Source organism: Tiliqua scincoides, chromosome 3, assembly GCF_035046505.1.
Source record: "Tiliqua scincoides isolate rTilSci1 chromosome 3, rTilSci1.hap2, whole genome shotgun sequence".
Classification (NCBI taxonomy): Eukaryota; Metazoa; Chordata; class Lepidosauria; order Squamata; family Scincidae; genus Tiliqua; species Tiliqua scincoides.
The window spans coordinates 194381186-194399938 of record NC_089823.1 but is presented as its reverse complement, the minus strand read 5'-3'; the positions used below and the strand labels follow the sequence as shown (position 1 = coordinate 194399938).

At 43.3% G+C, this 18753-nt stretch overlaps 1 protein-coding gene across 1 annotated transcript in view; it reads left to right on the top strand.

Annotated features, from left to right (window-relative positions):
• The window catches only part of EFHD1 (EF-hand domain family member D1), a 35293-nt gene extending 25188 nt beyond the window's left edge, over window positions 1–10105 (top strand). Inside the window, exons 2-4 of the mRNA XM_066621878.1 lie at window positions 298–445; window positions 7487–7621; window positions 9876–10105. Of these exons, the coding sequence (XP_066477975.1) occupies window positions 298–445; window positions 7487–7621; window positions 9876–10013 (421 nt within the window). The 3' untranslated portion in view covers window positions 10014–10105. The remainder of the gene's footprint in view (window positions 1–297; window positions 446–7486; window positions 7622–9875) is intronic.
• Window positions 10106–18753: the final 8648 nt, after the last annotated feature.

Below are 18753 nucleotides of genomic sequence, written 5' to 3'. Positions count from 1 at the left end.
TTTCCTACTCTTGCAAAGCCCTCCCGCCCTCTCTGAACCTCTTACAGGTGTTTGTTGCATTGCTTCTGGCCTTCCAACCCAGAAGTAACTGACGATGATACCATCAAATAGGTGAACCATGTAAAGTGGTACAGTGGAGACAAACATTGAGAAACACTGATGTAAATCACTGTCAATAAAAAAGGCTCACCTGTTTTATAGTTCAGTTAACCAGCCAGATGCCAAACCCTAGCATAGTCCTGTTGGTCAGCCATCAGTTTATGTTCCTCTGACTGTCTCTTCCTTTGTTCATTTTAGGTATGACTCGGGGAAGGATGGTTACATTGACCTCATGGAGTTGAAGCTTATGATGGAGAAGCTTGGTGCCCCTCAAACTCACCTGGGCCTGAAGAATATGATCAAGGAAGTGGATGAAGATTTTGATGGCAAACTTAGTTTCCGTGAGGTAAACACTAGTAGAAAATATACACAATGCAAAAATAAATCTGTTTTCACATTCACTTCACCTCTCTACCAGCTCTGGGTTTTTCCAACTTCCTCCTGTGGTGCATGCAGTTTGAAGTGTTTTTGTTGAAGCAGTTGGGTGTTTCAACAGAAAACTTCAGCTTGTAGAAAACTTCCAAGGTATGAACAAAACTAGAACACCTGAGCAACTGACTTGTTCATGCAGGAGGGTGTTTAACAAAACAGTCCTTCAAAATTGCACAGAACTAGCAGATTTTCTTCTCCAGTCTAATTCTTGCAGGCTCCCTGTTTTCAAGCTATCAAAATCCCAATTATGCAAAGATCTAATTTCCCTAATGCAGTCAAAACCTTGGTATCTGGGACTGAAATCTGTAACACAACCAATGCATGAAATCTGGCATTAGATTTGACAACTCATTCTCAGAAAAACTCCTGTACTATCTGTAAGCCACTCAATCTAAGAGAAAGTGATTCAATGAAAATAGCAATATCTTGAGCTTTTTGGCATAGTGCAGGTTGTGCCATAGCAATTTAGGTGGGGCCCACTGCCTTCAGTAGAGCTATGGATTTTCAGGAAGGGGAGAATTTTCTGAAACAAAATCATACTGGTATAAGATTAAAGTTTATAAATTTGAAATTGAACTGTCATTTCTTCTTTGAAATTCATATTTTGGATAAAATGGTGAAATCTGTTTACAGAAAAAAGCTATGAGTGGCTTGCAGGTAGTATAGGAGGTTTTCCAAGAATGACTTGTCAAATCTAATGCCAGATTTCATGCACTGGTTGTATTATAGATTTCAGTCCCAGATACCAGGGTTTTGATTGCAACAGGGAAATTGGATCTTTACTTCATCACACTGCAAAAATTTAAAACTGTATACTGTAGAGGTAACACATTACATGAGGAACTTTTGGGCTAGCATTAGATTCTTTAGCTCCTTCAGCCTTATGAACTATAGGGTAATTTGAGAGTTAGCATCTTGAAGGTTCCATGCATTCTCCCAATCTTGAAGTTTGCAAGAGATAGAACCATTTGAGCATTTTATATATTGAAATGGTGGTTGTTTACTGCCTTGAGGAATAAGAGTGTTCTGGTTTGTGTTTGTTTTTTAAAGAAGTCCAAAAAGAACATCCAGCAATAGTATGCAACATCCAGCAATAGTATGCAGTATTGCAATAGTATATTGCAATAGTATGCAATAGTATGTCATAAAGTGGTGAACAGTAGTCTTAATCATGGCTTCTCTACTACTACAATAATATTATCTGATAAAAATTCATATAAGTCCAAGTACAGCAGGACAGTTTTATTCAAGTCTGCTTCTTTTGCACCTTGCCAATGACAGTCAGCAAATCCTTGGAAACCAAACTGTGAAACATACTTAAATCATTCTCTGTTTTGTTGGTCAGATCACCAGCCAGGCAGTGAGAGAACTGCTTGTGTCTTCATATTGTTTTTACTCCAGAGCTGATTTTATGATAGGAAAGCCCCATTTTTGTCTGGGTTTATCACTTGCTACAGAGTTGCAGTTCAAGAATGTGTCTTCTCTCCCCCATGTACAAACATAAGCATGGAGATACACACTTTTGTGTATTTTGTACACAAGTGCTGTTGTGTTTTATTCCACTTTGTCCCCCTACTCAAATTGGCATACAACCTGCGTAGAGCAGTTAATCTGCTATTTGGAATGAAAAAGAGGAGCAATTCATCCCTCTATTTCCTCCAGGCTTCCATACCCAACATACCCAGCCCACAGTCATGGCTAACCATGGCCAACAAGGGCAGCCCAAACCGAATGGGTTGCCCTGCTGGCAGAACTAGCATTCCACCAGCATTTGCTGCCGTAAAAGTGGCACTTGCAGTGTGCACGCTGTTAGAGCACTAGTAGAAAGGCCAGAGCCTTCCCATGCACCTTGTCAAAGTGCTGGCTACCCGCTAGAGCAGGTAAGCCAGCACAGGAAGGGTGGAGAGAACATGGGCAAGGAGAGGGCAAAACTGGGATGGGAGGTGGAGAAATGGGGCAGGGAAGTTGTGGGAAGGGATGGATTCAACAGCGATAATATGCTCCAGATCTTATCCTCCTTTTCTGCAGCCTCCTTGCCCCCTTTCTGTCCTCCAACTTGTACCAGCTAAAGAGCTAGTGCATGTCTGAGGAGAGCCATTGAAGGACTGGAGTCTTGCGGAGGTTGCACCCCTCCAAAGCTTCCTGCTCCCCCGCCCCCCACTAGATACAGTGTGTACCTTTTGGGCACAGCTACACCAGTGGGGGTGTGAGGAGGATAGGATTGGGCCATAAATTGGTAGGAGCTGGAATGGAGTGCAAGGGACTGGATAGGAAAGGAGAGGAGGCTAAAATGACTCTTGAGTATATGCTTTCTCGAACTTTAAGTCAGTTATCAAGTAGTTAAGCTGTACTCTCTTCTTTTTCCCAACTGCTTATGGGCACCTTGGCATACAACATTGCAGGGTTGTATTGTACCAAATTGCATTCAGCCTTCATATTCACTGTCTGCTTACCTTAATTTTATTTTTAATTTGTTTCCCTTCAAACAGTCTATTTTAATTGTGGAAAATAGTGTTGGATCATTCTCTTTGCAATAGGAAACAAAACCAAAATGACTTTTGTCAGTAAATAAGCAACTTTTTTGTTGTTCATTCGGACACCATGCTTGCAGGCAAAGAGCAAAAAGTAGGTCAGTCCACTGGATCTCCAGAGGACTGGGCAGTGACTAAGAGAGGATCTTTAGAGTCTCCTGAGTCATCACTAAAAAAAAATACTGATTGGGTATGTAACACAGAAGGAAATTAAAACTGCTTTCTCTGCTTTATAAAAATAGGAAGAGGGTTATGTTTGTGGTTGTGCTGATCCATCACAACTGTAAAACAAGATTATAAAATGGCTCTGCAGTAAAACACATGACACTATTCAGAATGGTTGACAAGAAATTTTATCCTTGCACCTACAAGGTATCAAGTAGTGCACCTGTGAACTTTCTGCCATCCAACCAAAGGAGACTTGCTAACGATCACTGGTAGCTAGTAGGCAAACTCACAGTTCCCTGGTTTCTGCATCCATTTCAACAGTACTCTGCTCCCTCTTCTAGAGGAAAGGAAGGAATGGGAATTTCCCTGGATAGTGTACTTCATACCTCTTTGGCTTCTCAACCTCCTTCCTGTTGCATTGGTTACTTATTCCAGTGTGCTTTGCAAGTTAATTTTATACTTCTGACACTTATCAAGAGTCCATCAATAAATCGCCTGTAACATTCACAACATTCCTGTCCATGTATTCAAGGTGAACAAAGTTGCTGCATTTAAAGCAACACACCTGCAAAAATAACTTTTTGTCATAACAATGGTAATTCGCGCTGTATCCAAAGACGCTTTGTATGCTCAGAAAGGCACTTCCACTCATGCAAGGTTCCTCCCCCCATTTCCATTGATTTCCCTCCCCACTGCATTCCCATTACCTTTAAGAGTAGATTTGCATGGGAAGGCTGCAACTGGGAGGAGGAGGGATGGAAAATCTTCATTGCGTGAGTGGAACACAACTTGCACTTTTATTTTGATGAGCCACCCTAAATCTATATCTGGCATTAGAAAAATTGACCCAAAATTTAGAACGTGTGCAGAATGTCTGGTTCTGTCATAGGATATGCTAGCCAAGTCAGAGAGCACCACCTGACCCCCTTTTCTTGCTTTTCTAAAAACATACTACTTTCTGAATAGAATTGCCTTTTCACTTTTATTATAAGTTCTTCAGTACCACTGCAGCATAACAGAATAGTAGTTAACATAGCGTTCTAGGTCAGTTCAGGAGGACTCTATTAATTACAGGATGATGGGAAGATTGCTGTGTGTATGAGAATTCCACATTCAGTGTGATCATATATTATGTGTTAAAGTGTGACTTGAAATTGTCAGGATACTCTTGAGACTTAGTCAGAACCCATAGTGGAACAATATATGGGTTTCTTGCTTTCTTTTTAAAGAACACAGTGCCTCTGCAGAGATGGCAAAACCCTGATTTGCATTATTGAACGCACTTGAGTCTTGTGGATTATGTGCCCCCCCCCATTGGTGGAAACATTGTGAAGAATTCTTCCAAAAGCCACATAGATAATGTGAATGTGCTAGAATTGCTTGCCATTTGCACAGAGCCCAGCCTCTTCTGTCCCTGCACATAGATGATCTGGACTTGGCAATCTGCATCGATGACCTGTTCCCAGCTGTTCAGTGAGTCATTCCCATATGCCTTTTGTTGGCTGTGTCATTTGGTACTCAGCATATTTCCTTTATCACCCAAATGGGGACTGTGCCCAATTCTAGGGCTCTGGGTGGCTTTCTCATTCCCCTGCCCCCAAAACTAGTCATATCAAAATGCTTACAAGTACTGACCTAGCACTCTTGGTCTAGTGTGGCCTTGGATCTTGGAGCTGCTTGCTGGGTACAGACATGCTGAAAAGCTTATCATAGGAGGGTGTTTTTAGTACAGCGAAAGGAATGTCTGACTACTATTGATCTGAGCCAAGCATCAGGAAGTCTCAGATCCATGGGGATCTGTATTGCAATTCCAGCTTGTGTTTAGTTACAGACTATCTTGCGCATGATGAATTTGTGTGTGTGGTGTGTGCTTGGCTTGACTGAGATACTGTTCCAGTTAGCTGGACTTGTTTAAGTAAATCTTAAACTTCTCTGTGTAGCTTCCAGGTCACAAAGCACATTTTGACACAAGCTGACAGAGACAGGGATCTACATCTGCTCCTTGTACCAGGCTTCTTTCATCATTGTAGCTGTTGCTTGATCAGTACGTAGATCAAGTGTGTTTGACCAAGGCAAACTGATAGGGGCCATAACTCGGTGCTTTTCATGCCAGAGGTCCCAGATGTCATTCGTGTTAAAAAACATCTTGGGTAAGCTGGACAAGATTGTGGCCAGAGCCCTGGAAATTTCCTACCATGGTAGACAGTACAGTACTAAATGAACTAACACCCTGTATAAGGCAGAGTCATATGTTTACAGTTTCCTCAGCTGCAGGCTTAGCATGCAGTAGCGGGCTTAGCATGAGGAGCAAGATGATGATACTCCTGGAAGGGAATCCAGTGGGAGGCTGTGTGTAGCTAGAGAACCCCTCCCTCCATCCCACCCACTTTTTCAGCCTGTGGTGAGTGGCTGTGTTATGGCAATGTCTGGATTCAGAGGTGTGTACGTTTGTGATTCAGTATACGGACCTGTCAAGTCCTGCAAAGTTTTATGACACACTTGGTTGAACATACTCCTCCTACATTCAGGGCTAGAAAACGGGCAGTGGTTTTGTCATGCTCCCCCCACCCATCCCCAGAGGATTTGGGGTTTTTCAACTTTTTTTCCAAATACTAATTAGTAAGTAGCTGAAAAAAGCTTGGGAACAAAAAGTTCTGCCAGACACCCAACTTCCTGGTAAAAGGAACTGGATGCAGTTTCTGGCAGTGTGAGACTCTGCTGTCCTCTAGTGGGGAAAAAACATGAGCCTTGATGGAATGAACAATAGAAATTGATGCTAATTCTGCTGTAGAGAGAAGTTATTGAAACCTGAATGACTTGTATGTCATGCTGACAAAATGCATCTTTTGCAGGAATGTTCATAGAACCTTATTTCCAGCTCCAAATTACTGTGAGATTATATGCTGTTCAGGAGCTGATTCTTTTTTTTTTTTTTTTTTTAAACTGGGATATGCAGGATATGAATTGGAATTTCAGTATTAGCAGTTCCTAACTCTACACGGTATTGAAGCCATTTAATTTGAAGCTACCAGTTTCCAGCTTTTTGTGTTATGCCACCATTGGTTGAGAAAATATTCTCCACTCGTTCCACGGTGGCTCAGGCTTGAGCATGTGGGGAAACTCCTCTCTCTTGGTGCAGACAGTGTCAAATGATTCAAAGTCTTCGTAACCTGGGGTCCAAAGATGGACTTCAAGGGGCCATGAGCCAGTGCAAAAAACATTGTTTTTCTTGAGAGGAGGCCCATAGCTTTCATCAGATTCTCAGAGGGGTCTATGAGCCAAAAAAAGATTAAGAACCAATGCTCTAGACCAGGGTACTCCAAACTTTTGGGTACAAGGGCCACATCATATATCTGACACAGTTCTAGGGCCAGAAAATAAATAATAAATACATGGAGAACCAATGTGCGAGAGTTTGATTGAATACAATAATTGGGTTGGGGTGGAAGGAGGAGGGGAGCAGATTGCAAAATGGATTTGCACAGGAAGAGGAAGGAATGGATTTTGAAAAAGCATCAAGCAATCTTCAATGCAAATCAAACTTTTTTTGGTCTCTGCTTCAGATAAGTTTAATGTTGTAGACATTAACTTTAATTTGTATTCCAGGTCTCCCAGCATCAGTATGTATCTCATTCAGCCACTAGAGGTGCTGAATGTAATGCAATGGAATGGAATTGCATTACATTCATCACCTCTCCTGGCTGAATGCGGTATCTACCTGGAAGTGTGTCTTTGAAGCTGTTTTTAGCCCTGAGAGGCTGAGAAACCATGTGAGCTGGATAAAATCATCTGGAGAGATGGATGTGGCCTGCAGGCTGGGTTTGGAGACTCCTGCTCTGGACTTTCAACAACTGATAGTAGCACTCCATGTGGTTCACCAGCAGTTGGAGTGGCAGGTGGCTTAGTTTCTGCTGCATGTGTCCATTCCATTCTTGGTGTAGTTTGGCATTGAGCCAGACTCTATCATCTACGTGCCCTTGGGGGCTATATGGAAAGCTGATGGGTAGAAAGCACTGGTTGCAGTGTTAATTGGAGCACAATCCTAAGAACTTCAGGGATTTATATTGAACATCTGTTGAGTGTCTCTGACATCTCATCTATTTTGGCTCTAAGTTTGATTTTTCAGTAAGTATGGAATTCCAGTCGACATTCCTGCATATGCCGCTGTAGCTAGCAGTTATGAAAACTTAAGCCGGTGTGTTGGTCTTGTCTTTTACTAAGTAATTTTTGCCTTATGCTTTCTTCTTCTCCTTTAGTTTCTACTCATTTTTCACAAAGCGGCAGCTGGTGAGCTTGAAGAAGACAGTGGCTTGATGGCTTTGGCAAAACTCTCTGAGATAGATGTCGCCCTTGAAGGTGTAAAAGGAGCCAAGAACTTCTTTGAAGCAAAGGTAAAAAAAATTACATATAGGTATCAAGTGAAAAACATAAAACGAAAAACTATAGCTTGGAGTGTGCAGAAGGGAGGAAAAGAGCGCTTATTGTAAACTCACAAATCCCAGTCAACCATCAAGAACAGGGCTGCCCTCCACTTTGCTGATGGTGCCCCATGCACTCCTTACCTGTCTCCTTCCTCCATGGTGTTTTAATCAAAAACAGGTAATATAGAGCACAGTGGAATTGCTCTGGGCATTCTTCATTTCCTGGTTCTTTTATACAGCCCTTTTATACATGGAGGAAGGAGCCAGGTAAGTGTGCAGGATTGTTGTGTTCCCACCTTGGAGCATAGTAGTATGTTCCCCTGCAGTGTTCCCATGTTGCTTCTTCCTCCTCTGGGCTCTTTAAACAATGTGCTGTGCTCTTTAAAGAGTGTGGTGGGGAAGGAGCCCAGACTACTATGCTCTAAGGATCATAATGCAGCAATTGCTCTTTCCTCCTTGCGGGCTCTTTAAATGAAGCAGGAAATGTGGGGCATGCTTGGTGATTCCAGTTTGCCCTGCATTTCCTGCACTGATTGATTGAGTCTACATAGAGGAAGGTATGAGAAGGAGGCCAGTGGGAGAAGATGGCAGGCATCTGTTTACTGCTTCCTCCATTCCTCCTAACTGCCACTCAATACAAATTATTTGCTGCATGGATGGGCTGGCTCTGTTCTAGAGCATGTTAGCTTCATATTGCAAAGTGTAATGGCCAACAGTATTAAGAAAGAGTACTGTGGACAAATCGGAAAATGCAGTGGTGTTTCAAGTGAGATGAAGTAGACAGAAACAGGATCAATTTAGATTTATATATACAATGCTAATATCCTTTGGATTAGCATGAAAGTGATAGCTGGCAGGTCTAGGGCAATATGTGCCCCTTTTTTGTCACTCTTCTTCTTGATGAATTTAAGGTACTGTGACATTTTTTTGCTGCCTTTCTGCACTGGTCTCCCTCACTCAGCAGATAATTCCATTTGTATAGCTAGGGTTGCAATCCTTTATCAGTGTTTCTCAAACTGTGGGTTGGGACCCACTAAGTGGGTTGCGAGCTGATTTCAGGTGGGTCCCCATTCATTTCAATATTTTATTTCTAATATATTAGACTTGATGCTACCATAGTATGTGACTGCATTTGGGGAAATGTTACGATCTGTATTTTTAACAGGCTACTCTGTATATGCTTTTAACAATGATAGTAAATGGGACTTACTCCTGGGTAAGTGTGGGTAGGATTGTAGTCTAGGATTGTAAAAATTTTTTCCTGCTTGATGATGTCACTTCTGGTCATGACATCACTTCCAGTGGGTCCCAACAGATTCTCATTCTAAAAAGTGAGTCCTGGTGCTAAATGTGTGAGAACCACTGCTCTGTATTACTTGGGAATAAGCCCTGTTGAACTCAATGGTACTCACTCCTAAGAAAGATGTATAGGATGTGCTCTATGAGTTGTTAGGTTGGCCCAGTAGAAGTTGATAACTGTGAAAGCTCTGTGCAGACATTAGCAATTGGTGGATGCTGTATCTGAGGACATTCATCTCCCCCCCCCCCCATTCTGACACACCAAAAGGTTCTGCCCCTTTGCACCTAGCACTTACATTGTTTTCTGGTGAGACAGATTCTCCCTGTGATTAGGGACACTCCAGCTAGTTTGTGAATCTCTTATTTTGCATTCCAAACATGAGATGAAACCGGTGAAAGCATGCTGGGAATCCTGGGTGTGGTTTTTGTACCAGTATGCACTCTTAGGCTATCTTCTGCAACAGTGGTCTCCAAACTGCGGACCACTGCATTCAGAAAAAGGTGTTCTAACGCAGCACTTTCCGTTCCACAGTGTCTTATCTTCCCAGTCAATCTGCTCAGAAACTCATGCCAGGCAGCTGCTTCCACTGCCTGTCACCCAGCAGGCTCTGTGTCTCGATTTCCAGGCAGAAGCGGCTGCCTGGTATGAGTTACTGAGCAGATTGACTGGAAAGATGCTACAGCATGCAACAGAAAGCTCTACACCACATGGAGATGCCTTTTTCTGAATGCTGGATCTGGCCTGCTGGCCGTGGTTTGAAGCCTGCTGCTCTGTAAGTCACAGATTCTTGGGATTTCCTGTCAGGAGGCCTGTTGTGTAACATGCCCAGTACTGGAGGACCATTACGTCTTCAAGAAATGACAGAAATGACTAATGGTGTAATCTCCATTTCTCAATCCTTCCCTTTTGACTGTTGCATTCCAGGTTCAAGCTTTGTCTTCAGCCAGTAAGTTTGAAGCAGAGATAAAAGCAGAGCAGGATGAGCGAAAACGCGAGGAAGAGGAGAGGAGGCACCGCAGAGCAGCCTTCCGAGAGCTCAAGTCCACTTTCACTAGCCAATAACTGAGGCATACCACCTGCCACCTGAGACTGGTGTTATGTTCTTACCAGTTGTGCCTTTGACAAGAGGGGAAATATAACTGACTTGAAACTTAGTTTTTTTCTCAGCCTCGTACATAGATGTTTGAGCTACACACAGCTGTCACACAGAGTGGCATTCAGAATTATGATTGCTAAAAGTGGGTCACTCTAATGAGCACTGCTTAGAGGTGAAATTATCCTCGTGCTCAAGCCCCAGGCATACGACCAGATCATCTGATAATTACAGCTTGGTCAGAGGATAGGTATACGATTGCACCTGCTTATTCTCTGTCATTCTGAATACCCCTGCCCTCATAGCTATGCAACTTCCTTAGGTTTCCTTTTTTTTCTGGCTCCTTCCTAATTTCACAAAACCATTTCTTGCTTTCAAATGAGCAGGCCGCTTTGTAGGTACAGAGTATACTACTTTTGTGTGCCAACAAATGACTCAGCCCATTGTGTATTCTAATTTCTTTCCATGTGTTCACTGTCCTAGAAAGCAGGCTTTGGGAGCTGCCCCAGTAAAATGGAAGAAATTGCCAGTTAATAGATACTGGCTTGGATTCAAAGAGCTTCCTGTGTGAGTGAAAGATACTTGTGCTAGCACAAACCAGGTGGGGAGGCAACTTTCACCAATTCCCAGCTGCAATAACCCAGGCCACATTCCACATATTCCGGGAAGTGATTCCCTGCCCTTCCAGAGCAGCTTTTTAGGGGCTGCAATGGGAACGAGGGGGCAGGAGAGCCTCATTGTGTGAACTCCACTTCTGGTTCTCTGGGCACAAGCTGCTATTTGACTGTCTCATATACATTCTGTTCAAAGGTACAGTGGTTGCCATAGGGTTCCCCTTTCTCAGATTCCCCTTTCCACATACACAAATGACTGTACTATAAGCAAGAAATCCCTAGCATGTATACATCCCTAACATGTATGCACTGCTAAAACAGACGTCTGCGTTGGCTTGGTCATGTCATGAGAATGGATGATGGCCAGATCCCAAAGGATCTCCTCTATGGAGAACTCGTGCAAGGAAAGCGCCCTACAGGTAGACCATAGCTGCGATACAAGGACATCTGCAAGAGGGATCTGAAGGCCTTAGGAGTGGACCTCAACAGGTGGGAAAGCCTGGCCTCTAAGCAGCCCACTTGGAGGCAGGCTGTGCAGCATGGCCTTTCCCAGTTTGAAGAGACACTCGGCCAACAGACTGAGGCAAAGAAGGAAGGCCCATAGCCAGGGAGACAGACCAGGGACAGACTGCACTTGCTTCCTGTGTGGAAGGGATTGTCACTCCCGAATCTGCCTTTTCAGCCACACTAGACGCTGTTCCAGAACCACCATTCAGAGTGCGATACCATAGTCTCTCAAGACTGAAGGTTGCCAACTACTACTAAGCAAGAAATAGTACTACCAATAGCTTTACCTCTCTGGTCACATTCCATTACATCATCTGCGTGGGTCCATAGCTGCTTCACATCTTTCTCCAGGAGGGTGAGTGTGGCAGTCTTCTTACCTGTGACTTCTTGCCTGTGTGTGTGATGCAAGCAGTGTTGTCTTCCTGCTAGGTTTGGCTAACCATGGGCCACCTGATGTGCTTGCCTCAGGCAGCAGATTGGACTCTGTCCTCCCTCTCAGTGGTGTAGCTAGGCCATTTGGCTCATAAAATTTTGTCACCCCTACCAAATTTTAATAATTATTATTCTTGCATCCAGATTTGCCATGCCATCAGTTCAAAGCATACTGCCCCATTCTTCTCTTTGCAGAGAAGAGCATCCTCCACTTAGCAGCCCCTCACTTTACTCCCAGGAAAGTGTGGGTAGTATTGCAGCCTCACTCTGCTGCTGCCCCATCCCCGTGCTGCTGAGCCCCCTGACCCACATGGCTGTTTTTTGTGGGAGAAATTGGCTCTGCGGCGGCCCCCATGTGTCTCTGCCTCTGGCTGGCTGGCTTGGCCTTCCAGAGGCAGCCGCTATTTGCCGTGGTGTCCCCTCTCCCCCATTGCTCGCTTGCTCGCCCTCCTTCTTTCCCACCCAGCCTCCCAGAGGCTGACCCGTCCTCGCTGCTTCTGAGTGGGGCACATTGTCTCCGCCACCAGAAGAACTGGCTGTGCAGCAGCCTTTGCATGGCTCCACAGCTGCGCCTCCAGCTCCCCATAAAGAGGGTGGGCACTGCCATACCACCTAGGAGCTCAGCTGCAGTGGGTGTCCGCGACACCACAGTAGCCATGTTGGGGATGTGGGGGGACCACAGAGCAGCTTGTCACCGTCCCATTGTGGCACCCGAGGCCAGCGGCCTCTTCGGCCACAGCCTCATTACACTAGTGCTCCTACTTGCTCAGAGGCAGCACTGCTCTTTAGCGGACACAATTGGGGATATGCATGTGCTTCAGTGAGACGAGTTGGCTCAGTTCCTCCAAACTGTCCACAAACTGCACCTTTTGGCTGAACTTGGAGCTTGCTAGCATGCCAGTGAAACTGTTTTCTTTGTAAAACATTCTTTAACTTTAAAATGTACCTTTAACTTCAGAACTCTGAACTTTTCTAAAAACTTGAAACATCATTGGATGTGGTTTTTTTTAAACAGACTTGTGCAGACTTCTCTTCACCCCCTCAGTTCAAGGGCATGAACTGAGGTCTGCATGGCCACAGGTATCTTTTCTTGGCTGGCATCGAGGGGTGTGGCAGCAGCCTGGGGATTTTGACCAGGCAGGTGCCGATCAATAGCTGTGCTGCTTCAGGCCAGGGGCAGCGATTGCATGGCTTTCTTGAGTATTGAGAATGGAAGGCGATGTGGTGTGGATGAGCTGAGACAAGCCACCGCCTCCAAGCCCGCCAAGAAGCGGGAGATCTCTTGGGCGACGCAGTCCTGAGGTCAGTCATTTGGTGTTGGCTAGCCTTCCCTGCGAGCTGCCTAGCCCGCTTTGCCTCCCTTACCTCCTGCCTCAACACGCTGGATCGTGCCCTCAAAATCTTCACATCCTCCTTCAGTTTAGTCAGCTCATCCTCCAAGGTTGTCCTCTGACAGCCAGCCATCTCACTAGTTCGCAAGGCAGAGTGCAACTGACTACCATAGCTGCCTTATTTTATTGTTTTAACAATTGTGTTTCAAAAAGGAAAGAAACATCTCTTGGTATACTTGGGAAGTGGGTAGTACAGTTTTGGGGCACATTGGCTTTCCACTCCTGGAAATCTTCATTCTTTTAGTAGCAGTGGGTGACAATGCAACTACTTCTGTATAGTTAATCACTTAAATAAAGCTGCCAATGATTCCAGCAGTTTCTGCTTTCGAAAGGAAATGGCATTTACATACTAAATCAAGAAAATGGTATGTTATGCTGTTGAACAAGCTTGTGCTGTACTCCAAATTTACATTTGTATGTGTGTATATATGTTTGCATACACAAAGGAGGAAGATGACATCGTCATCAACTGTTCTCCAATCACAAACCAGATATATCATTCTTATCTTTATTTTCATTTGTCTTTCTAGTTTCTTATACTGTGACACTAAACTGTGAGTGTGGAATAATAAAAGGGAGCCCATCTAATATATAATAAAGGGTGGGAGAACTGCTAAATGATTAAAACTGTATTTGCCAGTCCACAGATTATATTTGATAAAAATCACACTTTTTAGCTAAAAATATTTATAAGAAATGTTTTTATACATTACAAAGTTTGAATTATTTTTTCTGTTCCTTTGCTTACTTATGCAAATAAAACTTTTTCTAACTTGTCAGAGGTGAACTTGAAGTCCTTTATTCTGCCTTATCCTTCAGGGGTCGATCTTTATTCTGAAAAATGTGTCAACACAATTTAGGCAATTGTGGAACTCCAATTCACACTCTTCTATTTTAACACTACAAAATGATTGCTATGACTATTTGACTATTCCTGAGCTTGATTCCTAGGGAAGTAATAAAGAGACTGCTTCTTAAAAGTATGGGTCAAACAAATATGTGGTTAATTCCTATCCCCATTATCCCAAGACAACACTGACCTGCTCACTTTTGAGGAATAAGTGCACAATAAGGAATGTCAAAGCCAAATATTAATTTTCTTTCCACCTTTTGCATTTTGTCATAACCTGGATCTTCATGTTTCTGGAGCCATTGTGGGGTTTCTTTTAGTGGTGAGAAGGAAAATGTGTAGAGCAGCTGTCTTCAAACTGCAGACCACTGCTCTACAGAAAAGCTGTCTCTGGTGTGAGCAGTGCTTACCATTCTGTAGGGCAACCTGATATCTTTGCTGCTGATTTTCCCCAAATGTTGCACTGGGCAGTCATGTCTGCCTAGGAATCCAGGCGCCAAGTGTGCTTGCTGGGTTGCTGGAATGTGGAAGTGGCTGCTCAGTGCAATGTTTGGGGGAGATTGGTAGCAATGATATCAGGCTGCATTGTGGAATAAGCTTGATCCATGTGGGGGAGGGATTTTCATGGGTGCTGGATCCAGCTCACGGGCTGCAGTTTGGCACCTGCTGGTGTAGAGTGACCTTGTGGTCTTGTTTTGGGGATCCTTCTTAAATAAGATAGTTCATTGCAGCCTGCCCTGGATTTTTGTCATTGCTTTCAGGGATGTCTGATTAGGAAGAAAGAAACTAAAAGGCAGTCAGAGAATGAATTAAAGGCAAAACAAAGCAACATTTACTGAATTATACTTGGGTCAGCAGCTTTGCCTTATTAAAATGAAAAGATGCTCTTGCTTGCATTTTCACTTGTTTTAGTGCCACCTACTGGAAGGTCTCTAAACACTACACTGCTAATTCCTATACCAAGTGTTGCTGCCCGAGGAGTTGACATTTACAAATGTTAAACTCTGAGAACAAGGAAGTAGGAGGCACATAGAGCTGCCTCTTGAGTGGTCTCTGCCCTATAAAAAGTTCCATTCTTTTTTCTGATTGTTTTGCATTATAGTACTTTTATAAAAATGAAATGAAAAAGTGGGGGGAAAAATTCCCTTTTCCTATTGCATCCCATTTTTCCACTGGAAATTACTGCTCTTGTGGGGATGAGTTACTACAGAGACATCCAGCTCCAGTTACTTTTGCTCCTGATGTTTAATTCTGAGATGTATGACTTGCTTCTCAAACAGCATTATGGCATAAGAATGAAAGGTGTGTTTTGTTGCAGGATTGCAGTTACATTCAGAAGGAGAATTCTTAGCAACATGAGAAGTAACTAAGGGCCCAATCCTATGCAGTGCATGCTGGCTCACCACCAGTGTACACCGTTGCAAACCATAAGGCACGTTTGCAGCCCAGATCACTGGTGCTAGCCCGGTGCTGCTGCTTGGCAGTAGCATGGACTGCTGGGCAGTGGAGGTAGGTGGGGGAGTGGGGGGAGGGTGGGGAAGAGGCATGCTAGGGGGAGGGAGCAGGGCAGGAGGCTCCACCAGATCCTGAGCTTCTGTGTCGGGCTGCCCACTTGACACAGAGGCTCTAAATTCTACGCTGACACTTAGAATGCTATAGAATTGAGTAGTCCCATGGCGGGGCTACTCACCTTACCTAGGGGAAGGGAACAAAAGTTCTCTTTTCCTGAGGAGGCAGCGGCGGCTGCCTGGGGAGTGCTGGATGCAGCGCCGCATGCCAGACAGCTCAGGACTGGGCTGTAAGTGGTCAGAATTAAAAGATGACTGCTTCCTAAATGCTGGTGGTGAGGCCTGAACCTTTGTTTGGGGCCTGTTGGTGAAAGATCTATTGTGACAAAATGAATGCCTGTGGCAATGGCAATATATGGTGCTATTTCAATCTTGAAACATTGCTCTATTTCAGTATTCTGATTATGGTTGAGCTAGACTATATATTTGCTCTATGGTGTTCAAAGATTAACAGAATTTGGTTTATAGAGCTAATAAAAATTACTCAGCATGAACTTTATTTGCCTATTTTCTACCATTCCCTCTCTCTACTAAGTTCCTAGGCCCTGACTTAATTAGCAAGAAAAAAATCTAGTATTGTATTTGCACAAGTAAAGCTTTGCAGTGAGGAAGATGCTAAACTGCATCAGATAAAAGTGTTTCCTTCACTCATGGCATGCTGGTGAGATGATTCTAGGGCGATTATGGTTATCAACTACTTACAGGAAAACAACTATACTACCAGCAGGTAACATTTTTGAGCTCTTAGAGAGGCAGCGATGAAGAAATTGCACTAATGATTGAGAGCGATTATGACATAATGGATAAATTGGATGTAGTGGGCTGTAGAAATTTTCTGAGAGATCCTGATGCCATCTCCTCTGTCCTTGAATCCCAAATAGTAAGAAATGTAGACTACTTTTCTTGCTGGACAGAAATGAAATAAATGCAGGTACATAGATGACTTTTACCAGGATAGATTACTAACATGCAGGTTGACCCTTATTCTGTCAATCTGCTTGTTATGATTACAAAGTGATTCTTTGGCAGCAATTAGAACTCTATCCAACAATGTATCCTGAAACTATGCTACTTCAACCAGATAAATTAACCCCATGTAGTGCACTCAGTGAGAATCCGATTATTAGAGGTATAAAAATACAATATAGACCACTTTCAAGATGGGGATCTTCAAGCAACTTACAATCAAATACTGTACTAATACATCATAAAAATACAAAACAATTTGGAAAACAAAGCATAAGCAGCCATTTCTTATTAAAACAAACAATCTTAATTCTTGAGAAGGCTAGAAGAATAAAAATATGATTGCAGATTGCAGCCAAGCAGTACCTGAAGAGGGATTTTCACAATACAGATGCCAATACACACACAAAAAAATTCTGTTTCTAGATTAACAGTTACTAGTTAATCTTGTCACAGATGGCAGTGGCACCCAAAACAAAACCATTCTAATAGGTCTTAACCGTAGGCTAGTATGTATGGATGAGGCATTATTTTAAACATCCCTAGCTTTGCCCAAGTCTTAAAAGTTAAAGCCAGCATAAACAAGTTAAACTGACAGACAATGGGTGTGTTATGATCTTTGTGACTAATACCTGACAATGTGCTGTAATGTTCTGGCCCAGCTGAAGTTTGTGAACCATCTTCAGAATAATACTACAAGTGTCAAGTTGAGCGCGTGCTTCACTAACCAGAGTCCTTGACTCCAACAACGGGGTAGAGCTGATGTACCAACCAAAAAATGGCTCCTGGACATCCAGAAGTAAAGCCAGGAGCACTCCACGACAGAATATTCCCTATATCTGCGTTGGCAGAATCCCCTGTCATTATGTTCTGTCTTGTCTAGAATGAGTGTCCATTTGTTAATTCTCCTCGTTAGCTACTGATCTTATGTAGCAGTAATTCATAGGGAAGACTGTCATTGCAGTCAAACTGGCTATATGACTGCAACCAACAGTTTCATGTAGAATAAAACCTTCCTCACCATACCAATCCCAAGCTGGGCTCCAGAAGTCAACAATGGTGAATGGTATACAGAGCTCCTGAGAGATCAGAGGATCCAGAAATCACACTTTCTATGCCTTTCTTCTGGTACAAAGCAACCCTAGTTAGAAGTCAGACTGAAATGGATCTAGACCAGTGGTCACCAAACTCGTGATCACTGTGTTACAAAAAACCAGTCCCCCTTTAGGCTGGACCCTACTGTTCATTTATTTTATTTATTAGATTTGTATTCTGCCTTCTCCCTGAAGGGCACCCAAGGAAGCTAACAATCAAATTTAAAATACAAAGTAAAATACAAATAAACACTGAAAATAAAAAACAATTAAAACAAGATAAAATACATAGCAGCAGCAGATTAAAAGCACACACGTGTTCCGTCATGTCACCACATGACTTTCACCTTAGGGGACAGGGATGCTCTGAGCAGTGGTGTCTGTTGCCTGGTGTCCCAAAAGGCTATGCGACAGGACATCTGGGCAGATGCAACTGCCCAGATCATCCCTGTCCCCTGATAGAGGTGAAAGTTGTGGAAACATAGTGGAATGGTAAGGTCTGCTCATGGAGTGGACGAGTTAGTCCAAACCATGGATCTAGCTCCCAGGGCCAAGGTTTGAAGGCCCTGATCTAGACTATTTCATTCATAAGTGCAGGAGTTGCTATGCTGTTGTTCACTCAGAGCACAATTCTATGCATGTCTTCTCAGAAGTAAGTCCCATTGTGTTCAATGAGGCTTATTCTCAGGAATAGGATTGCAGCCTTACTTGCTCACTTTGGCTAGAAAGGGAAAATTGGAAACAATCTATAATTTCCCAGCACAAAAGGATCAAGATATATTCCTCCCACCCCTAGCAGTGCCCTTCCAATTACTTCTCTTTAAAGAGGTGTGACTGACACTGCTATTTTTCTTAAAGATAATTAGTAGTAGCCAAACTAATAATTCAAAATCTGTCCCACTCAATTAGCTAGGGTTGGGCAGTGCAACATATAATGTCTGGGCCTACTTCACTAACACAGCAGATGACATAGTAAGCCTGTTAAGCCATTTCAGCTTCCCTGTGAGTACTAACAAGGTTAAATATTTCTGGACTCACTGAAAATAAATCACTCCACACATAAAAACTAAGATTTTATTTCTTTTGTAGAAGGAACATTTGATGATGTGAACCCCCCCCCCCCCCAAACTGCAGCCTTATCACTTCACATGCTGGTTAGAATTTTAACCCGGTTCAAAAGGACCTCATGCCGTATGGAAGAAACCATCAGGTGCAGATAGACTTCCTAGTCAATAAAGGTTGTACTGGGCAAAGACACCAACTGAGCATGTGAATCTCACATAGAAC